Source organism: Pecten maximus, chromosome 9, assembly GCF_902652985.1.
Source record: "Pecten maximus chromosome 9, xPecMax1.1, whole genome shotgun sequence".
NCBI lineage: Eukaryota > Metazoa > Mollusca > Bivalvia > Pectinida > Pectinidae > Pecten > Pecten maximus.
Genome location: NC_047023.1, coordinates 27,422,606 through 27,440,781, shown reverse-complemented (window position 1 = coordinate 27,440,781; position 18,176 = coordinate 27,422,606). Strand labels below are relative to the sequence as shown.

Genomic DNA, 18,176 nt, shown 5'->3' with positions numbered 1-18,176 from the left:
CAACCCCTACGTCATACATCATTGTGCTTGTATTCACACGGATGTTAGGGACATAAGGCTCGTTTTCAAACTTAACTCAAAATAAAAGGACAAAATCCACAACCAGATTACTTGACACCACATCGTGATGTTTTACGCTATTATAATGGCTACACACCATCACTATAGGTAACAATATACATATATTTGCCACGAATGTATACAAACAATCATTGTTGTCTCACACTATCTTTGTTGAATCTCCTTTCAAATTTCAAATTCAAATTAGTAAGAACATTTTGATCATATTTACCATCCGCAAAATCCTAGAGTAAACAATTGATAATTAACACCCCTCTTTATGACTTACCTCACACAATTATACCAGTATCACATACCAATTAGTAAACAAAAAACATCGACATGTAAACGTAATCTTAATTCAAATCAAAAATCAACCATGCATGGATACCAATCAAGAATTACTGGGATAATGATTCTGTTCCAGACGGTTAAACGCCGTGCAAATCATGGATCACATTCAGGTAGTGCCAGGTTCTCAAAATTAATCATCGAGGTTGTGACAGCAGAATAGACATCGACAAATCTTACGTCACAACCAACAAGGGAAAATACTACTTCTCATTGAGTCCATGGAACTTCAAGGGTTTCTTCAGCATACATCTCTGGAAACCCTATGTTGTAAGGTTTTTTTCTTCCAGCTGTCACTTTCAAGCATGTTTCTCAACCAAACTTTCAATGCAGAATCCAAAAATGTGTCAAACGACATTTAGAACAGTAAATGATTAACTCATCTAGAGATTTTTTATTATGATTTTGTTTTCTTATCATACCAGCGGAAAACTTAATTCGGAAAACACCGAGAATGTATTTAAACATTTTGAAGTCGATAACGAAAGTTAAGCCAGATATGCATTTCCTACATGAACCATCATTGAGAATCGGTATATCATCGATGATGCAGAAGAAAGAATACCGACATAATAACAAAACCCTAATTCCATCTCAAATTTGATAATAATGAAGGCAAGCTGGGAACAAATGGTGTATTTGCATGGAGATTATTGAACATATACTGTGAGTAACCGTCGTCTGCTTCATCTATGACACCCGCACGTACGATCGCACTTGTCAAGGTAACAGATACTTTTCCTCTGAGTTATAGTTTTATTTTCAAGAATAGAGAAGGGGAAGACTTGGCCTAAACCCTATACATTATTACGTTTTCATTTTGACTTTCGTTCTTTAAAGCATATTCTTGTAATCCATGTTTAACCTCTTAAGAATGAAAGTTTACCTGCAGACAACTACCTTTTTACGTAAAGTATTCATAAGAAATACCGAAAATGTATCTATTTTGAGACAGCAAAACAGTAAAGAGTGCCAAACAGAGGCAACATCTCATCTAAGCAGGACTCACTCGCAGAACAAAAGATCAGAAGAACGAAAATCCATATCGACTGTTCCGAAATATTTGCTGTTGTGCCTTTGTTAACCAGGTAGTTACCTGGAATGCCGAGAGATATCGATCATGGCGGCTTTGCCTTCTAAAATGTATATTGTTTGGTTATAGCGTATCGAACGTTGAGCCGAATGATACACAAAATGTTTTTATTCATGTTTAGTTATTATTCTCACCGTCTCGTTATTCTATTGTAAAATTCGCAAATCATATTTCACGTTACCATGACTGTTTGGTACAGAATGACTCCCTATTTTCTATTAACTTATTTCGAAAACATTGGACGAAACATGATATCACCAGCACAACATTCTGAAAAGACCATAGTGCTGTTTGGTTTATCTCCCTTCGTACACAGTACCAGAGTACGATATTTCTTTTGTTTTACTCCAAAATATATCTTTATTAACCATTTCAACCAATGACTTAGATAATTGAAAAATCAACTTTGTATGTACTTGTTATAAAGTATGTAGTGTTCGAGAAACCAGACGAACCCTTGGTATGGCACTGTTACCTATACGTGACCTCATTCTAAACGAGTCAGGTTCAGTCATAGGTTTCTGACAAGTAGGCTCATACAATCTATCAAAATATGATACTGTGTGAAACTTAAAAAATGTTTGGCACAAATAACACAAAATATACATAAACAGAGTCAGCGAATTTTGAAAACAGAAACGAAAGTACGGTGGCTGGATTAGCACACAGATATATTTTTAGTTACGTCGAGCGATCGAGATCATGAGTCGGACTATCGAGATAGTAGGTCGAATGCTCGAGGTCATAAGCCGAGCGCTAAACTTAGATTTTACAAAATGCGTGTCCCAAACACCGTAAAAACAGAGTTAACGGGACCCAAAAATGTAACAGGTCTGACAATGTGTTTTAAATCCCTAGCTATTCCCAAACATTGTAGTACCAGGAGACGGAATGCCTGTAAACCAAACTTAACCAACCAAACATTGTTTTTACAAAACAAGATATCAGTATGGAAATTCAATATGGTTATCATTATTGCGTGTAATATAAACAAGTTTATATCTTGAATTTATCAAAAATAACTTTTCTCCGATCGTACCACAGCCCTCCAATCCATTGTTCTATTGTAGTGTCACCAGTTTATGACACCTAAATTCTGACCTATGCTCGTATGACGTGGGTATTTTAATTTGAAACAAAGGATCTCATGTATATATGTAGCTGGCTAATTATGTATAAAGCATTTACAATCTTATCCGTTCGTCTTCACAGTGCATAACACCCGTATACTGTACTTGTACGCGTCAATAGGATACGATCGTCAAGCTGTGTATATCGTGTTTTAACTTACCTGCGTAGGTTAATTAGATCGCTTGGAAATCTCATAAATTTTGTATGAATGACCACCACCTAATGGCGAATACATAGACGTACAGTTACTGATTGACAGGAACTGTTTCCTACCTACCACTATGCTTTGAACTGGAGGTATTGTATATATGTTTTATTCAAATTTACATTTTAGACAGAACATTCAAGTACTGAAGTCTCTTGGGGAAAAAGAAAATTTGCTTTGGCCTACATTCAAAAAGGTCCCTTTCGATGAGGCTGGCTAATTATTGAGTAATACAGCAGATAAGATAAGCTATATAGATATGACGGTAAAGTGCCAAGATCAATGAAGAATTACAGTATAGACGATCAGTGTGATAAATATTCGATAGATACATGGAACAGTAATTAGTATTACAGTTATTTGTTTTATGCCGACTTGGATTCATAAAAAAAACTCTAACATTATTTTAACCACGTGATGACGACAGGATCTTAACGAGATTTCTGACAAAAAACATCGACTAAATCTAAAAGCATGCAGGAAAAAACCCACCGTGAAGAGTACTGGATTGCTGGAAGCATCAGGGACACCAATGTGGAGGATCTCTACACACTCGGCACAGAACTGGGCAGGTAAGTTCCTCCACAATAAATAACAAAGAGTAAGATTCAGAAATATTTATGTTGTCTGTGTATTGTTTCTTGGTATCCGTGTCTGTGTTTCCCTTTGTTTGGGGTTCACATTGTCCCTATGATTGACTTTATGTTGGTGTCCTTGTGTATACTATAAAACACAGAATATATGAATTTGTACAATGAATATTACTGACATAGTTGATATTTGTGTCTATTTAATGTTACGAATGCTGCTACAATGAAGCGATAAAAATAGCTTCAAATCACGAAAGAAAACGTCGGTGAAAATTGCATACTATATAGTACTGGCGTATAACCTTCTAAAGATGTCCATATTAAGGCCTTTCTTGAAAGTATCTCCATTTTACATTTCCATGTGTGAATTATGGTTTATGTTATTGAATTTATTACATTGATTACAAATTGCATTTTTACATATTCAACACTCAGGGGTAAAAGTGCGGTTGTCTACAGATGTGAGCACAATGGAACTAAAAAGGCGTACGCCGTTAAAAAAATCCCTAAACAGGTATGTACTAATAGGATAAAAAAACGTTGGATGTGATAATTGTTACTACATCATGAATGGATAAGTACAGTGAAGTAACGACAGTGTGACACAGAAATATCCTCTCGCTACCACAATACTTCAATATAGTAAATTATAGAAACGCTACTTACAAAGTAATGGATCCAGTACGTGCAGATATATAAGTTGTACAATATATACATATATATTATAGTCTCCCATGGTATTATTATAGTCTTCCATGGTATTTTGATACCTTTGGATGAAAGAACCATGTAGGTGGTCCGGTGACACAGTGGTAACACACTTGCTTTTCACATAGACGCTCGGCGTTTGTTTGATTCCCCAATCGGACGTAAAATAATTTAAAAAAAAAAAGGGGGGGGGGGGGGGGGGGGGGGGGGTAGGGGGATGATTGATATAAATTGGTATAATGTTGTAAGATAAATAAAAGTTTACATTAAAGGAAGAACCATTTGCAAAAGGTCTATTCATCAACAAAGGGTTACTTTACGAAGCAGTACGTACGGACTATTTCGATGTCTCGTACACAAATGTAATTAGATATTGATATCAAAACCCCAGAAATAACCATCGTATTTATTTCGTGCTAAAACATTCAAATATTTTATAATGACTGGTATAACGAATAGATAATATCAAACTCGGTATCAATACTTTAATTAAATGTATCGCTAGTATTTTCTGGTTTCTACATCTAGAACTGTAAATCTGCGTATAAATTAATATCACAGAACAACCGAACAAACATCCAACTAGCTGTTGAACAATTAAACCCTCCGTATTGGTAATCATACGGTAATATCCAACTCAACCTTACACCAGAGCTGGTATAGGCGTGTATACCCATTATCGACCGGTTTTTGATAGGCGTGCTAGATAATGGTTTTACCAGGTTCAGGTGAATGAGTGCTATTAATTATCGCATATATAAAAGACTTGTGTGTCTGTGCTCACCACATTTGTTTTGTTTCTGTAAGATTCTATAAAACTACCACTAATATATATACAATGTACCATACCAATGTTCTCGATTACATTCTATTTAATATATTTAAGCTGGGAGAAACGAGTAACATTTATAAATAATGGTCATTGCTGAAATTTGTGTTAGATAAAAAAAAAGTTTAATTTACATGAAGTAACATTTACTCAAAGGATTTTGGACAAATAATTGGTTTAAATATTACTGATGATAAAATAGGAACTATACAATACTCCTCCGCTTATGTGAAAGGAGAGTGCGCTACCACTGCGCCACCCGACCACCCATAGCCGATATGTTTAAACCAGAGATGTAACTCAGGAATTCGAGTGATTATCATTTCATCTACACCAGTTTAAAATACAATTTGTTTAATTGCAGAAAGGCCGGAAAGTCTTAAAAGAAGCAAATGTTGGAAATATCTTACACATCCGACATCCTAATGTTGTAAGTCCCTGTAATCAATCTGTTAATGAAGTTCCATACACATGTATTTACATATTTATTAAATCCCAGTGTGCTTATTCGCCTCCATAAGCAAAGTGTTTGCAGAAACCATCCCTGTGATGAAAGTATACACCCCGATACCGTAATTCATTCCAATAAAAATTTTAATGTTGTAAGTCAATTATTCTTTGCATAAAACATACCAAAGCTGTAATGATATATCTTTCACATACCACAATAGATAAATAAAATCATAGTCCAATTTACTTTGATTATATAATTGCAAGAAATCCTGAATTAAAACCAAAAGAAAAGATTGATAATTTTCGCGATTATGATCTAGAACATTTTTCATAATTTTAACATAATTTTTGTCTAGATACACTTAACAGAGCTCTATGAGACGAAGACACATATCTACCTGATGATGGAGTTGGTCACAGGGGGAGAGCTTTTTGACCGGTCAGTATCCTCATCAGCAAATGATCTAAACAAATAATTATATCATATGTATGGCATGTTTTAGTTCAATTTAATAGTGATATGGTTCAAAATGTATACATGTACTCGAAGTTCTTTTGAAATATAAAGGCTGAAAATTATAAATCATAGGTTATTTTACCTCCCAAACTAGATTTTGACATTTCTTTCGACCTAAGTTGAGTTTCCACCATCACTTCTTAGGTACGAACACTTTAGGCCGTGATAATCACTGACAAGTCCTAGGACGAAACACCTGTATGATTTATTGTATTTTTGCTCTACTGTATCTTAGTCTTGGTATTGAAAGGTGCTAATGTCATGTGACTTTTTATTCTATTCTTCAGCATTTCTACATATCATTTGAGTAAATTAACATTCATTCATGATTGGGAAGTTAATACAAATAAGATTATATAGCAATTATTAATATTCATAATATCCCCGAAATATAGGTCATTTTTGCTTCAAATGTTCGGTAAAACCGCGAACATTTATCAACCGAATACAACAAAATCTACAATACTCAATAAATACTTTTGCAGAATCATACTTTATTAGCTGTGTTTGATCACATAACCAGCCTTTAATCCAGTGGATTCGCCAGTGTAACATACAGTTGAGCGTTTTCCATCGGTTGCGCCAGTAAACAATTGATTGTTAAGACGTTATAATATAAACAATGACGTCACGTTATCTTAAGTTTGTTTTCAGTTCATACGAGATTTTATGAAACTCATGTCAATGTTGTGATTTTTGCTCGTCAAGGTCCGCAACAATAAAAACTAGTCTACCTATGATTTGCTTCCGTACATAACTCACAGTCAATGTTTAATATCCTTTCTCTAGAATCGTTGCCCGTGGATCCTTCTCCGAAAAAGATGCGGCGGAAGCAATGAGAGACATACTACGAGCAATTAAGGTAAGGCCATGTGTTCTTTATTGTTACACGTATCATACTTACACAGTTTAGGAAAGCATGGTGTAGTACAGCAACGAGTTCGCGGTTCTTGTTTTGAGTACGTCACATAGCCTGGATTTGGTCTAGATGACGCTTAGGATTCCAAAACACTGAGGATCATTAGCGTTGTACTTGTTTCTTCATGTAAGTTTGATTTTGGTTCATATTTTAGGCTCTTCTTTCGATTTCGAGTAATATTCAAGATTTTATCCTTAATGCCGACAAAAGTAAGTTTTAAGAGAATTCGAAAAATTTTGTTCTATAATTCACAAAATGTCATTTGTTATACTATTAAACAAATTCTCCTTTGCTTTCTCTGTTTTAGTGCATCCATGATAATGGTGTAGTCCACTATGACGTCAAGGTTAGACCATATATTCTGTCTGTATAAAATAAGTACACAAGGACATTTTTCCGACATTATAATTTAAAATTTAAAACATTATTGAAACTTGGATCAAGGAATCACATTTGTAAAATATTCAATGACATATTTCCCGAAATATCTAACAACACAGTTTGTGGTTAATTTAGATTAAATAATATATGTCTCTAGGAATGGAATACTTTGCTGAGAGATGTGTAACGGCACTGTTGTTGAGATCAACCATACACGTAGATCGGAAAGAACGCACCATAGAGGTCGTTATTGCCGGAATGTTGGTCTAGTTGTACATGCAAATTATTTAACCTAGAGCTACTGTGAATAATTAGGTTGATTTTATTAATTTAGGGTTCACTTTGCATGTTTATAATGGCTTATGAATCTTAATGTTATTTCAGCCTGAAAATCTCCTGTATGAGAGCAACAAAGACCATTCAAAATTGAAATTAGGTTTGTATGACAAGCAAAATATCATAACATTTTACGAAGTATAGAGAGAAAAGGATATAACTCTCTGATATAGCATGCTATATTATCCAATGATAATGTTCAATATGTTACCAGGCATCACTTCAAGGTAACATGTTGACTATCAACATGTGTCATGTCAACACGTCTAAATGTGTTGTAATATGTAGTATGCTATACAAGCCCTTCATTTTCGACTTTCTACTCAGTAGTAGTGTAAATGTTGTTAGTTGCATCAAGATCTTTCATAATCGACTAGGTGAATTTATGATAAATGTTTTCAAAAAATAAAACGCAAAGTAAAATAATTTGTTATCAACATGCTTTTGCGCTGTTGAAACTGCTAGAACGTCATTATAAATCCTTGGTATTTTGAGTGCTTGTAAACTTTCGATTATGGGAGCAGCAATACACAACTTCAGAAATACAAATGTGATTTTGAAAGTTAAAATGCTTATATGCATTTTTAATCAACATTCAACAAACACAGGAAACATGCACATAATGATATCAAGCAACTGAATAAATAATGTTGTAAGTAATATAAGTCGGGTTATCTCCCTTAACCATACAGAATATGCAGTTTTATTTCATTATATATGTTTTACAGCTGATTCCGCACTGTCTCAAATAATAGCTGGTGACGTAAGGTGTAACTCAGTCTGTGAGTCCCCGGGGTATGTCCGTAAGTATACAAGGTATCTCTTGCTGGTTTTATGAATATTGTTAATGATTGCTGTTAAGGAACACTGGTAAGGATCACTGTTAAGGATCACTGTTAAGGATTACTGGTAAGGATTACTGGTAAGGATCACTGTTAAGGATCACTGTTAAGGATTACTGTTAAGGAACACTGTTAAGGATCACTGTTAAGGATCACTGTTAAGGATTACTGTTAAGGATCACTGTTAAGGATTACTGGTAAGGATTACTGGTAAGGATTACTGTTAAGGATCACTGTTAAGGATTACTGTTAAGGAACACTGTAAAGGATTACTGTTAAGGATTACTGTTAAGGATCACTGTTAAGGATCACTGTAAAGGATTACTGTTAAGGATCACTGTTAAGGATCACTGTTAATGATTGCTGTTAAGGATCACTGTTAAGGATCACTGTTAAGGATTACTGGTAAGGATCACTGTTAAGGATCACTGTAAAGGATTACTGTTAAGGATCACTGTAAAGGATCACTGTTAAGGATCACTGTTAAGGATTACTGTTAAGGATCACTGTAAAGGATTACTGTTAAGGATTACTGTTAAGGATTACTGTTAAGGATCACTGTTAAGGATCACTGTTAAGGATTACTGTTAAGGATCACTGTTAAGGATCACTGTTAAGGATTACTGTTAAGGATTACTGTTAAGGATTACTGTTAAGGATTACTGTTAAGGATCACTGTTAAGGATTACTGTTAAGGATTACTGTTAAGGATTACTGTTAAGGATCACTGTTAAGGATTACTGTTAAGGATTACTGTTAAGGATTACTGTTAAGGATTACTGTTAAGGATCACTGTTAAGGATCATTGTAAAGGATCACTGTTAAGGATTACTGTTAAGGATTACTGTTAAGGATTACTGTTAAGGATTACTGTTAAGGATCACTGTTAAGGATTACTGTTAAGGATCACTGTTAAGGATCACTGTTAAGGATTACTGTTAAGGATTACTGTTAAGGATCACTGTTAAGGATTACTGTTAAGGATTACTGTTAAGGATCACTGTTAAGGATTACTGTTAAGGATCACTGTTAAGGATAACTGGTAAGGATCACTGTAAAGGATCACTGGTAAGGATCACTGTAAAGGATCACTGTAAAGGATCACTGTTAATGATTGCTGTTAAGGAACACTGGTAAGGATCACTGTAAAGGATCACTGTAAAGGATCACTGTAAAGGATCACTGTAAAGGAACACTGTTAAGGATTACTGTAAAGGAACACTGTTAAGGATTACTGGTAAGGATCACTGTAAAGGATCACTGTAAAGGATCACTGTTAATGATTGCTGTTAAGGAACACTGGTAAGGATCACTGTAAAGGATCACTGTAAAGGATCACTGTAAAGGATTACTGTTAATGATTACTGTTAAGGAACACTGGTAAGGATCACTGTAAAGGATCACAGTAAAGGATTACTGTTAATGATTACTGTTAAGGAACACTGGTAAGGAACACTGGTAAGGATCACTGTAAAGGATCACTGTAAAGGATTACTGTTAATGATTACTGTTAAGGAACACTGGTAAGGATCACTGTTAAGGAACACTGTTAAGGATTACTGTTAAGGATCACTGTAAAGGAACACTGTTAAGGATCACTGTAAAGGATTACTGTTAATGATTACTGTTAAGGAACACTGTTAAGGATTACTGGTAAGGATCACTGTTAAGGAACACTGTTAAGGATTACTGTTAAGGATCACTGTAAAGGAACACTGTTAAGGATCACTGTAAAGGATCACTGTAAAGGATCACTGTTAATGATTGCTGTTAAGGAACACTGGTAAGGATCACTGTAAAGGATCACTGTAAAGGATTACTATTAATGATTACTGTTAAGGAACACTGGTAAGGATCACTGTAAAGGATCACTGTAAAGGATTACTGTTAATGATTACTGTTAAGGAACACTGGTAAGGAACACTGGTAAGGATCACTGTAAAGGATCACTGTAAAGGATTACTGTTAATGATTACTGTTAAGGAACACTGGTAAGGATCACTGTAAAGGATTACTGTTAATGATTACTGTTAAGGAACACTGTTAAGGATTACTGGTAAGGATCACTGTTAAGGAACACTGTTAAGGATTACTGTTAAGGATCACTGTAAAGGAACACTGTTAAGGATCACTGTAAAGGATCACTGTAAAGGATCACTGTTAATGATTGCTGTTAAGGAACACTGGTAAGGATCACTGTAAAGGATCACTGTAAAGGATTACTATTAATGATTACTGTTAAGGAACACTGGTAAGGATCACTGTAAAGGATCACTGTAAAGGATTACTGTTAATGATTACTGTTAAGGAACACTGGTAAGGAACACTGGTAAGGATCACTGTAAAGGATCACTGTAAAGGATTACTGTTAATGATTACTGTTAAGGAACACTGGTAAGGATCACTGTTAAGGATTACTGTTAAGGAACACTGTTAAGGAACACTGTTAATGATTACTGTTAAGGATTACTGTTAAGGATCACTGTTAAGGATCACTGTAAAGGATTACTGTTAAGGATCACTGTTAAGGATCACTGTAAAGGATTACTGTTAAGGAACACTGTTAAGGAACACTGTTAATGATTACTGTTAAGGAACACTGGTAAGGATCACTGTTAAGGATTACTGTTAAGGAACACTGTTAAGGAACACTGTTAATGATTACTGTTAAGGAACACTGTTAAGGAACACTGTTAATGATTACTGTTAAGGATTACTGTTAAGGATCACTGTTAAGGATCACTGTAAAGGATTACTGTAAAGGATCACTGTTAAGGAACACTGTTAAGGATTACTGTTAAGGATTACTGTTAAGGATCACTGTTAAGGATTACTGTTAAGGATCACTGTAAAGGATCACTGTTAAGGATTACTGTTAAGGATCACTGTTAAGGATCACTGTTAAGGATCACTGTTAATGATTGCTGTTAAGGAACACTGGTAAGGATCACTGTTAATGATTACTGTTAAGGATCACTGTTAAGGAACACTGTTAATGATTACTGTTAAGGATTACTGTTAAGGATCACTGTTAAGGATCACTGTAAAGGATTACTGTAAAGGATCACTGTTAATGATTGCTGTTAAGGAACACTGGTAAGGAACACTGTTAAGGATCACTGTAAAGGATCACTGTAAAGGATCACTGTTAAGGATTACTGTTAAGGAACACTGTTAAGGATTACTGTAAGGATTACTGTTAAGGAACACTGTTAAGGATCACTGTAAAGGATCACTGTAAAGGATCACTGTTAAGGATTACTGTTAAGGAACACTGTTAAGGATCACTGTAAAGGATTACTGTAAAGGATCACTGTTAAGGATCACTGTTAAGGATCACTGTTAATGATTGCTGTTAAGGAACACTGGTAAGGAACACTGGTAAGGATCACTGTAAAGGATCACTGTAAAGGATCACTGTAAAGGATCACTGTTAAGGATTACTGTTAAGGAACACTGTTAAGGATTACTGTTAAGGAACGCTGTTAAGGAACACTGTTAAGGATCACTGTTAAGGATCACTGGTAAGGATCACTGTTAAGGATCACTGTTAAGGATCACTGGTAAGGATTACTGTTAAGGATCACTGTTAAGGATTACTGTTAAGGATCACTGTAAAGGAACACTGTTAAGGATCACTGTTAAGGATCACTGTTAAGGATTACTGTTAAGGATTACTGTTAAGGATCACTGTTAAGGATTACTGTTAAGGATTACTGTTAAGGATTACTGTTAATGATAACTGTTTACGATTACTGTCTACGATTACTGTTAAGGATTATTACTGTTAGGGATTATTGCTGAGAGTAAATGTTAAAGAATACTCTTAAGCATTACTGTTAAGGAACGTGACGTATCACAGACCGAGAGGGTGACAATAAACGACGGTTATTGCACAGGGACATATTTTTAAAATAAAATAGCCAGAAATACCTAAATAAATAAGACTTTATGCAGAAATATGTATATATATCTAGGTATTTCTGGCTATTGTTTATCTAATATAAGAATAAGGTAATTTGTTCCAATTCTTCTTCAAACGCCTCCATTTAAGTGTACGTTCAGATCATATTCAATCAATTTTGAGTTATATATGTACATGTAATTGCGCTTACATGTCTGATTAAAAACTAGCTCTGCGGGTTTCAAAGCATAGCTATTAATGGTATAGAAAGCCATGGGATTACCCATCGAGTTACATGACAAAGTGATGACGTCGTGTACGGAAACAAGTTGGGCTGTATGGACTTTGATCTAAGTATATCGTGATCTCAATAAGATCCATTATGTTTTCAGCCCCCGAGGTTTTTACTGGAAACGACTCTAAGAAACCTACTGCTGTGGATATGTGGAGTTGTGGCGTCATCGCTTATATTCTGTAAGTATCTATTTGTATAAGGAGGATACGTGCTATTCTTAAAGAGGTTCTTTTTTTCCATTTCCAGGTCAGGAGAGCTAATCTATCTTTAATAATGTCATGTAGTCAAAACTTGAAATATGATCATTTTAAAACGAATAGCATACAATGCTATGTATATACACAGGTAACATATCATAAAAACGAAAACTGGAAATAACAAAATCATTTGTAGTATGAGGCAACGAGATATTTACAATTTATATGATACAGCAATGTATAAAACAATAAGGACAATGCATAACATGACGCATATGATTTATGATACATTACATAAACATAGTACCCACTACATTGTATGTAGCAAAGCTATATGATATATAGTATTTAATGTTTAATAATCAATCCATACTAAAATGCATAATAATACATGCATCAAAAAGAAATAATATGTTACATCATATTTCAGACTCTGCGGCTGTGAACCCTTTGAAAGCCCAAAGCAAGACTATAGTGAGATGTATAAGAAAATTATCAAAGCAGAATACAAGATTGATCCGAAAGTCTGGTCCAAAATCAGTGAGAATGCAAAGGTTTGTACAGCATGCAAAACTTAAGAAACATTTATTAATAAAAAAAGTACACTTACCTTTCGGAATATCTGGTCCCAACTCCAGAAGGGTTAATGACCAGTTACTGTCTTTTCTTTTTGTATATATTGTTGGTCCGTATTATGTCCTTCTATATCAACAATATCGCAATTGAAATTATTTTACTATACATATTTAGAGATAACGTTTGCTATTTCACTGAACACATTCAGAGATAATGTTTTCAAATTCACATTTAGAGATGGAAATTGCTGTTTTACTGAACACATTTAGAGATAAAAATTACTATTTTACATAACACATTTAAAGATTAAGTGTTGATATCAATTAAACGCATTTTCAACGTTTCGTTAAATAGCCCCGTCGAAACAGAAATTAAAAATAACCACATCCATTTATAAACAATATGGTACAACTCCAGCTATATATAAAGTGTGAAGTTGTATGACTAGTGTACCTTTTATCAAACTATATAGGATATGACAACACATTTGTATATGGGTCTTTATTTTGCATTAAACTTGTCACCTTGCAGTTGCCATTTTCAATTCATAATACCCTTTGATGTTTTTGCAGTATGAGGATTATACATAGATATGTTTATATATAAGTATCAGTATACAGTCAAACCTGCTCTAACGACCCCCTGTATATAACGACTGCCTGTCTATAACGACCGGTTTTAAGATTCCCCGTGAGATTTTACTATATAACGACCCTCTGTATAGCGACTACCTGTCTAATGTGGCTAACGACCGGTGATTTCGGAACGGCGGTCGCTAATTTGTTTTCTATAGCGACCGATTTCTGTCAGTCATCTTCTGCTCTCTTCAGTCATCCCTCATAAAATCCCCGGAAAATTCAGACACATCGACCCTGGATTGATTATACAAACAAAGGACCACCACAACCCTGGCCTGAGTATATAAACAAAAGACCCCTACCACCTGTTAGACTATAATTACTGTAGCTGCCCTGGCCTGGGGCTCGGTAAGAGAGGAGTCGGGTCACCATGCGTGTCGGTATTACATTACAACTGTGCACAGGTGGCTTCATTTGACACGGTCAGTTAATTTTGTTATTACAACGAGGATACATCACTTCAATTACAAACACTGGTCATATCTGTCAACAAGATTTACTCACATGAAAGCCAATAATGCCTTTCTTAATCGTAGCTGTCGGTAGAGTGGGGGTACGTAATTTCGCACACTTTCGGTATGTATTTAAATACATTTCCGTCAAATCAATTTCAAATCAAGAAAGAATACCTCACATTGTTAGATGTACAAATGTTTCGTAACATACAAGTGTGCAACCTGATATGCGCACACGTATCACTGCGTAGGGGAGCTGTTGTTAACTTGTGTTTATTGCTGGGTTTGAAGATGATCGGGTACGTAATTTCGCACACCCATCTAACTTCTTTAATTTTGTAGGTAAAAATAGTTTTCAACCATTTTGTAGACAAACAACATCCTAAACTAAGATAAAGCCCAATGACACGATTAAAAAAATCTTTAAAAACAAAATAATGTAAAATTGGAAAGAGTCAATTTACCGCCATTTTTGCTTTAAATAATGACCGCTCCCTACGGAGGTAATGTAAACAAGGCGGTGAAAATGACGGGGTGTCTACAGGTCAGCGCTGTTATTAGTTATACTTCGTGGATTTGTATTAAGTTTTGTTTATAATCTGATCAAATGATATTTTCCTTAAATATTTGCAAATTCTCATGCCAATCAACAACTGGGATTATTTTAAATAAAATATTTAATCATCCGGTATCCATTTTATCGGACGAGAGTCGTATCAGTTAAAATTTGTTTTCAAAACGAATTTAATCTGAAAAGATGTACTTAAAACGGCAAATGTTCCATTAAAGGTTAGCATTAGTCAACATATAAACAAAAAAACACAGTCCTCGACCACTTGGAGCAAAAACGCAAAAAATCGTCAGGTGTGCGAATTTACGTACTGTGCGAAATTACGTACCCTTGCTCTACTAGCGTTTGTACTGCCGCCTGTATGTTGTAAACGCATCTTTCTACATTTCAGGATTTCATTCGAAAATTATTACAAAAAGATCCAAGTAAGAGATTGTCAGTAGATGCAGCTCTCCGACACCAATGGGTAACTGGTATCGCCGCAAAAGGCGATCACCTTATCGAGACCCAGGAAAAAATCCGAGAGTTTAACGCCAGGCGTAAACTAAAGGTACGGTGAACTTATATAATATAGGTCATACTCAATTACATAAAGTCTAGGCACACTGATGTTAACAAGGCAAAAAAAAAAAAAACGCTGATGAAAAGCCACGGCCTGTTGATAGATAGATAAGGAACAGTAATGTAAAGATAAAAGACATTTGCAATAAAGTAAATCAAATTAACATTTATAAAATAGTAATGTAAGAAAGCTAAGAAAAAGGTAATATGCAACAAGATATCGATAAGGTACAAGTATATCAGGTTATGCTGAAAACGTAAAACAGTAAGGTACACCAAGGTGAATCTTGGAGAGGTTAATGTATGATAGACTGAAATAATAATCACTAGACTTACACAAATGTAAATGTATGACATATACTCATATAAATATAGAGGTATGACAGAAGTATATGAATGTAAATGTATGATAGACCTATTTAAATCTACATGTAAGATAGACTTATATAAATGCAAAAGTATGATATACTTATATAATTTAAATGTATAACAGACTTATGTAAATGTAAGCAAAATACTCCAACAATAAAAGGGAACTAGATATCAAATTTCACACATAAGCCCCCACTGCCGAGTGTCCCCAATGAGCCACATGTATAATCAATAACTATAGAATATAGAATAGATGAGACTGTAACAGTAATCTATTGTAGGGTGCAGCAGGCGGAGTCATCTTCGCAGCCAGAGCAGTCAGGATGATGAGCATGAAACCAAGAGTGAAGATACAGCTGGATAACAACAAAATATCCTCAGACGCTTGACAGTGATGGTCAGAGAACAACTGACCTTATTCACTGGACAACGACATATCGACAGTTTGAACAACGCCTTCTCGACAGTTTTACGGAGATACCACACAGAATTATTGAATTAAAGAATATGAATAGTTTGGTAGATAAAACACAATTCAGCTTTGGAAGTTCCATGTATTTCAAATTGTTTTCATTTTAAATCTTCCTTAATGTGACTCAGAAACACGGCTAAAGCTTTTAATACCAGAATCATGGCATAGCAATTAGCACCCTGGGAAAAAGATTTTGTGACAATCTGTCAATCTCTAAACTATTTTACTGCAGAAATAAAGCTAAATGCTAAGTTGTTTGAGAGTAATTTACGTATCAGTACACTGATTTTTGTTTTGTTCAGAGGATGGTATCATTGGTGAATATATGTCGGTTTTTTTTTAGCTGAGGTTGATTATTTTTGCAGATGGTATCGATCGCGTTATATTCTTTATGTTAGTACTACCGATAACATATTTAGCGAATTTTGATTCGTGTGAAGACGAGTTAAGCTGTATGTTTTTTGTTATCATGACAAATCGACCTTATATATGCTTGATGAAGTTAAGTTCAAAATATTGTGAATTTCTTTCCAATCCAAACACATCCTAACGTTCAGAAAAGTTTAGTGACGGAAAGTATCCTTAAAATGAGTATTTCGTTGTGATCTTTAACATTGAAATAAATTTCTATAGATGCATGTCAGAATATGTTTCTCTTCTCCAAAATTCTCATGCATCTAAAATCTAAAACTTATTTAGATATATCCTTCAAGCTTTGACAACACATTTTGATAAATACGGGTACCTTGGATTCCCAACACAGCAAATAGGGGCTTCTTATCCCCGAATCAAACTTTTTGATAAATACGGGTACCTTGGATTCCCAACACAGCAAATAGGGGCTTCTTATCCCCGAATCAAACTTTTTGCCTCAATTTTAAACACCTACAACCTGATGATCATATTTTCATAAAATTATTTCAAAATTGAGACATTTATTAATATTAGCAAACGAATTATTTGTATTAACAACCAAATTATCAATGCTAATAAATTAACTGTTCATATTGATAAATGAATTATTTATATCAATACATACATGAATAAATGCCTCTTTTTCTGCAACGGATTATTATAATTTGGTCATATCGATTCATTAACACATGAGATGTGACAAGTTTTGTTGGTTTTAGAATGGTTGGAATCCAAGGTTTTCCTTACATGTCGTAAAGCTCGACCTAACATGCACATGTCAAAAATGTAAATGAAGACTACTTATGCAATTTGAACTGCACTGCAACTAGAAATCATTCAAGAAGTTTGTCTAGATTAGTCAATTATTTGAACAAGTTCATCAAACAACTTACAATGCAATTTATGTACTCAAAGTGCATTAATTTAAACACCCAAACCTATTTTCAAAGATATCATTTTCAGTCTTTATTTTTGAAAGGCGACATATACAATTGTAGATATTTCGACAGACGACTTTTACTACCAATCACCCATAGCATCGTATACATTGTAGAATTTACAAAACAATAAATACGATTTTTGATAAACATGTTTTGTTGTGTATTTATTTAATCATCAGAACAAATTATGTATTGGATGTATCACAGAAAAGAGCCAGTTCTGCTTTGTGATTCCATTGTTATGCTTTGGAAGGAAAACTTGAAAGCTTCCTTCAGCATTCACATTTATTTAGCTTTGTGGTTCCATTGTCATGCGTTGGAAGGAAAACTTGAAAAACTTCCATCAGCATTCACAAAGAAGAAAA

At 34.5% G+C, this 18,176-nt stretch overlaps 1 protein-coding gene across 1 annotated transcript; it reads left to right on the top strand.

The window, feature by feature from the left end:
- Window positions 1–3,314: 3,314 nt before the first annotated feature.
- Window positions 3,315–17,958, top strand: LOC117333954 (calcium/calmodulin-dependent protein kinase type IV-like). Its single transcript, XM_033893373.1, has 11 exons — window positions 3,315–3,412; window positions 3,866–3,944; window positions 5,332–5,397; window positions 5,777–5,859; window positions 6,727–6,799; window positions 7,164–7,202; window positions 7,622–7,673; window positions 12,712–12,793; window positions 13,242–13,365; window positions 15,443–15,601; window positions 16,266–17,958. The coding sequence occupies exons 1-11, from the start codon at window positions 3,315–3,317 to the stop codon at window positions 16,371–16,373; spliced, it is 963 nt and encodes a 320-aa protein (XP_033749264.1). The 3' UTR covers window positions 16,374–17,958.
- The last annotated feature ends 218 nt before the right edge of the window (window positions 17,959–18,176 follow it).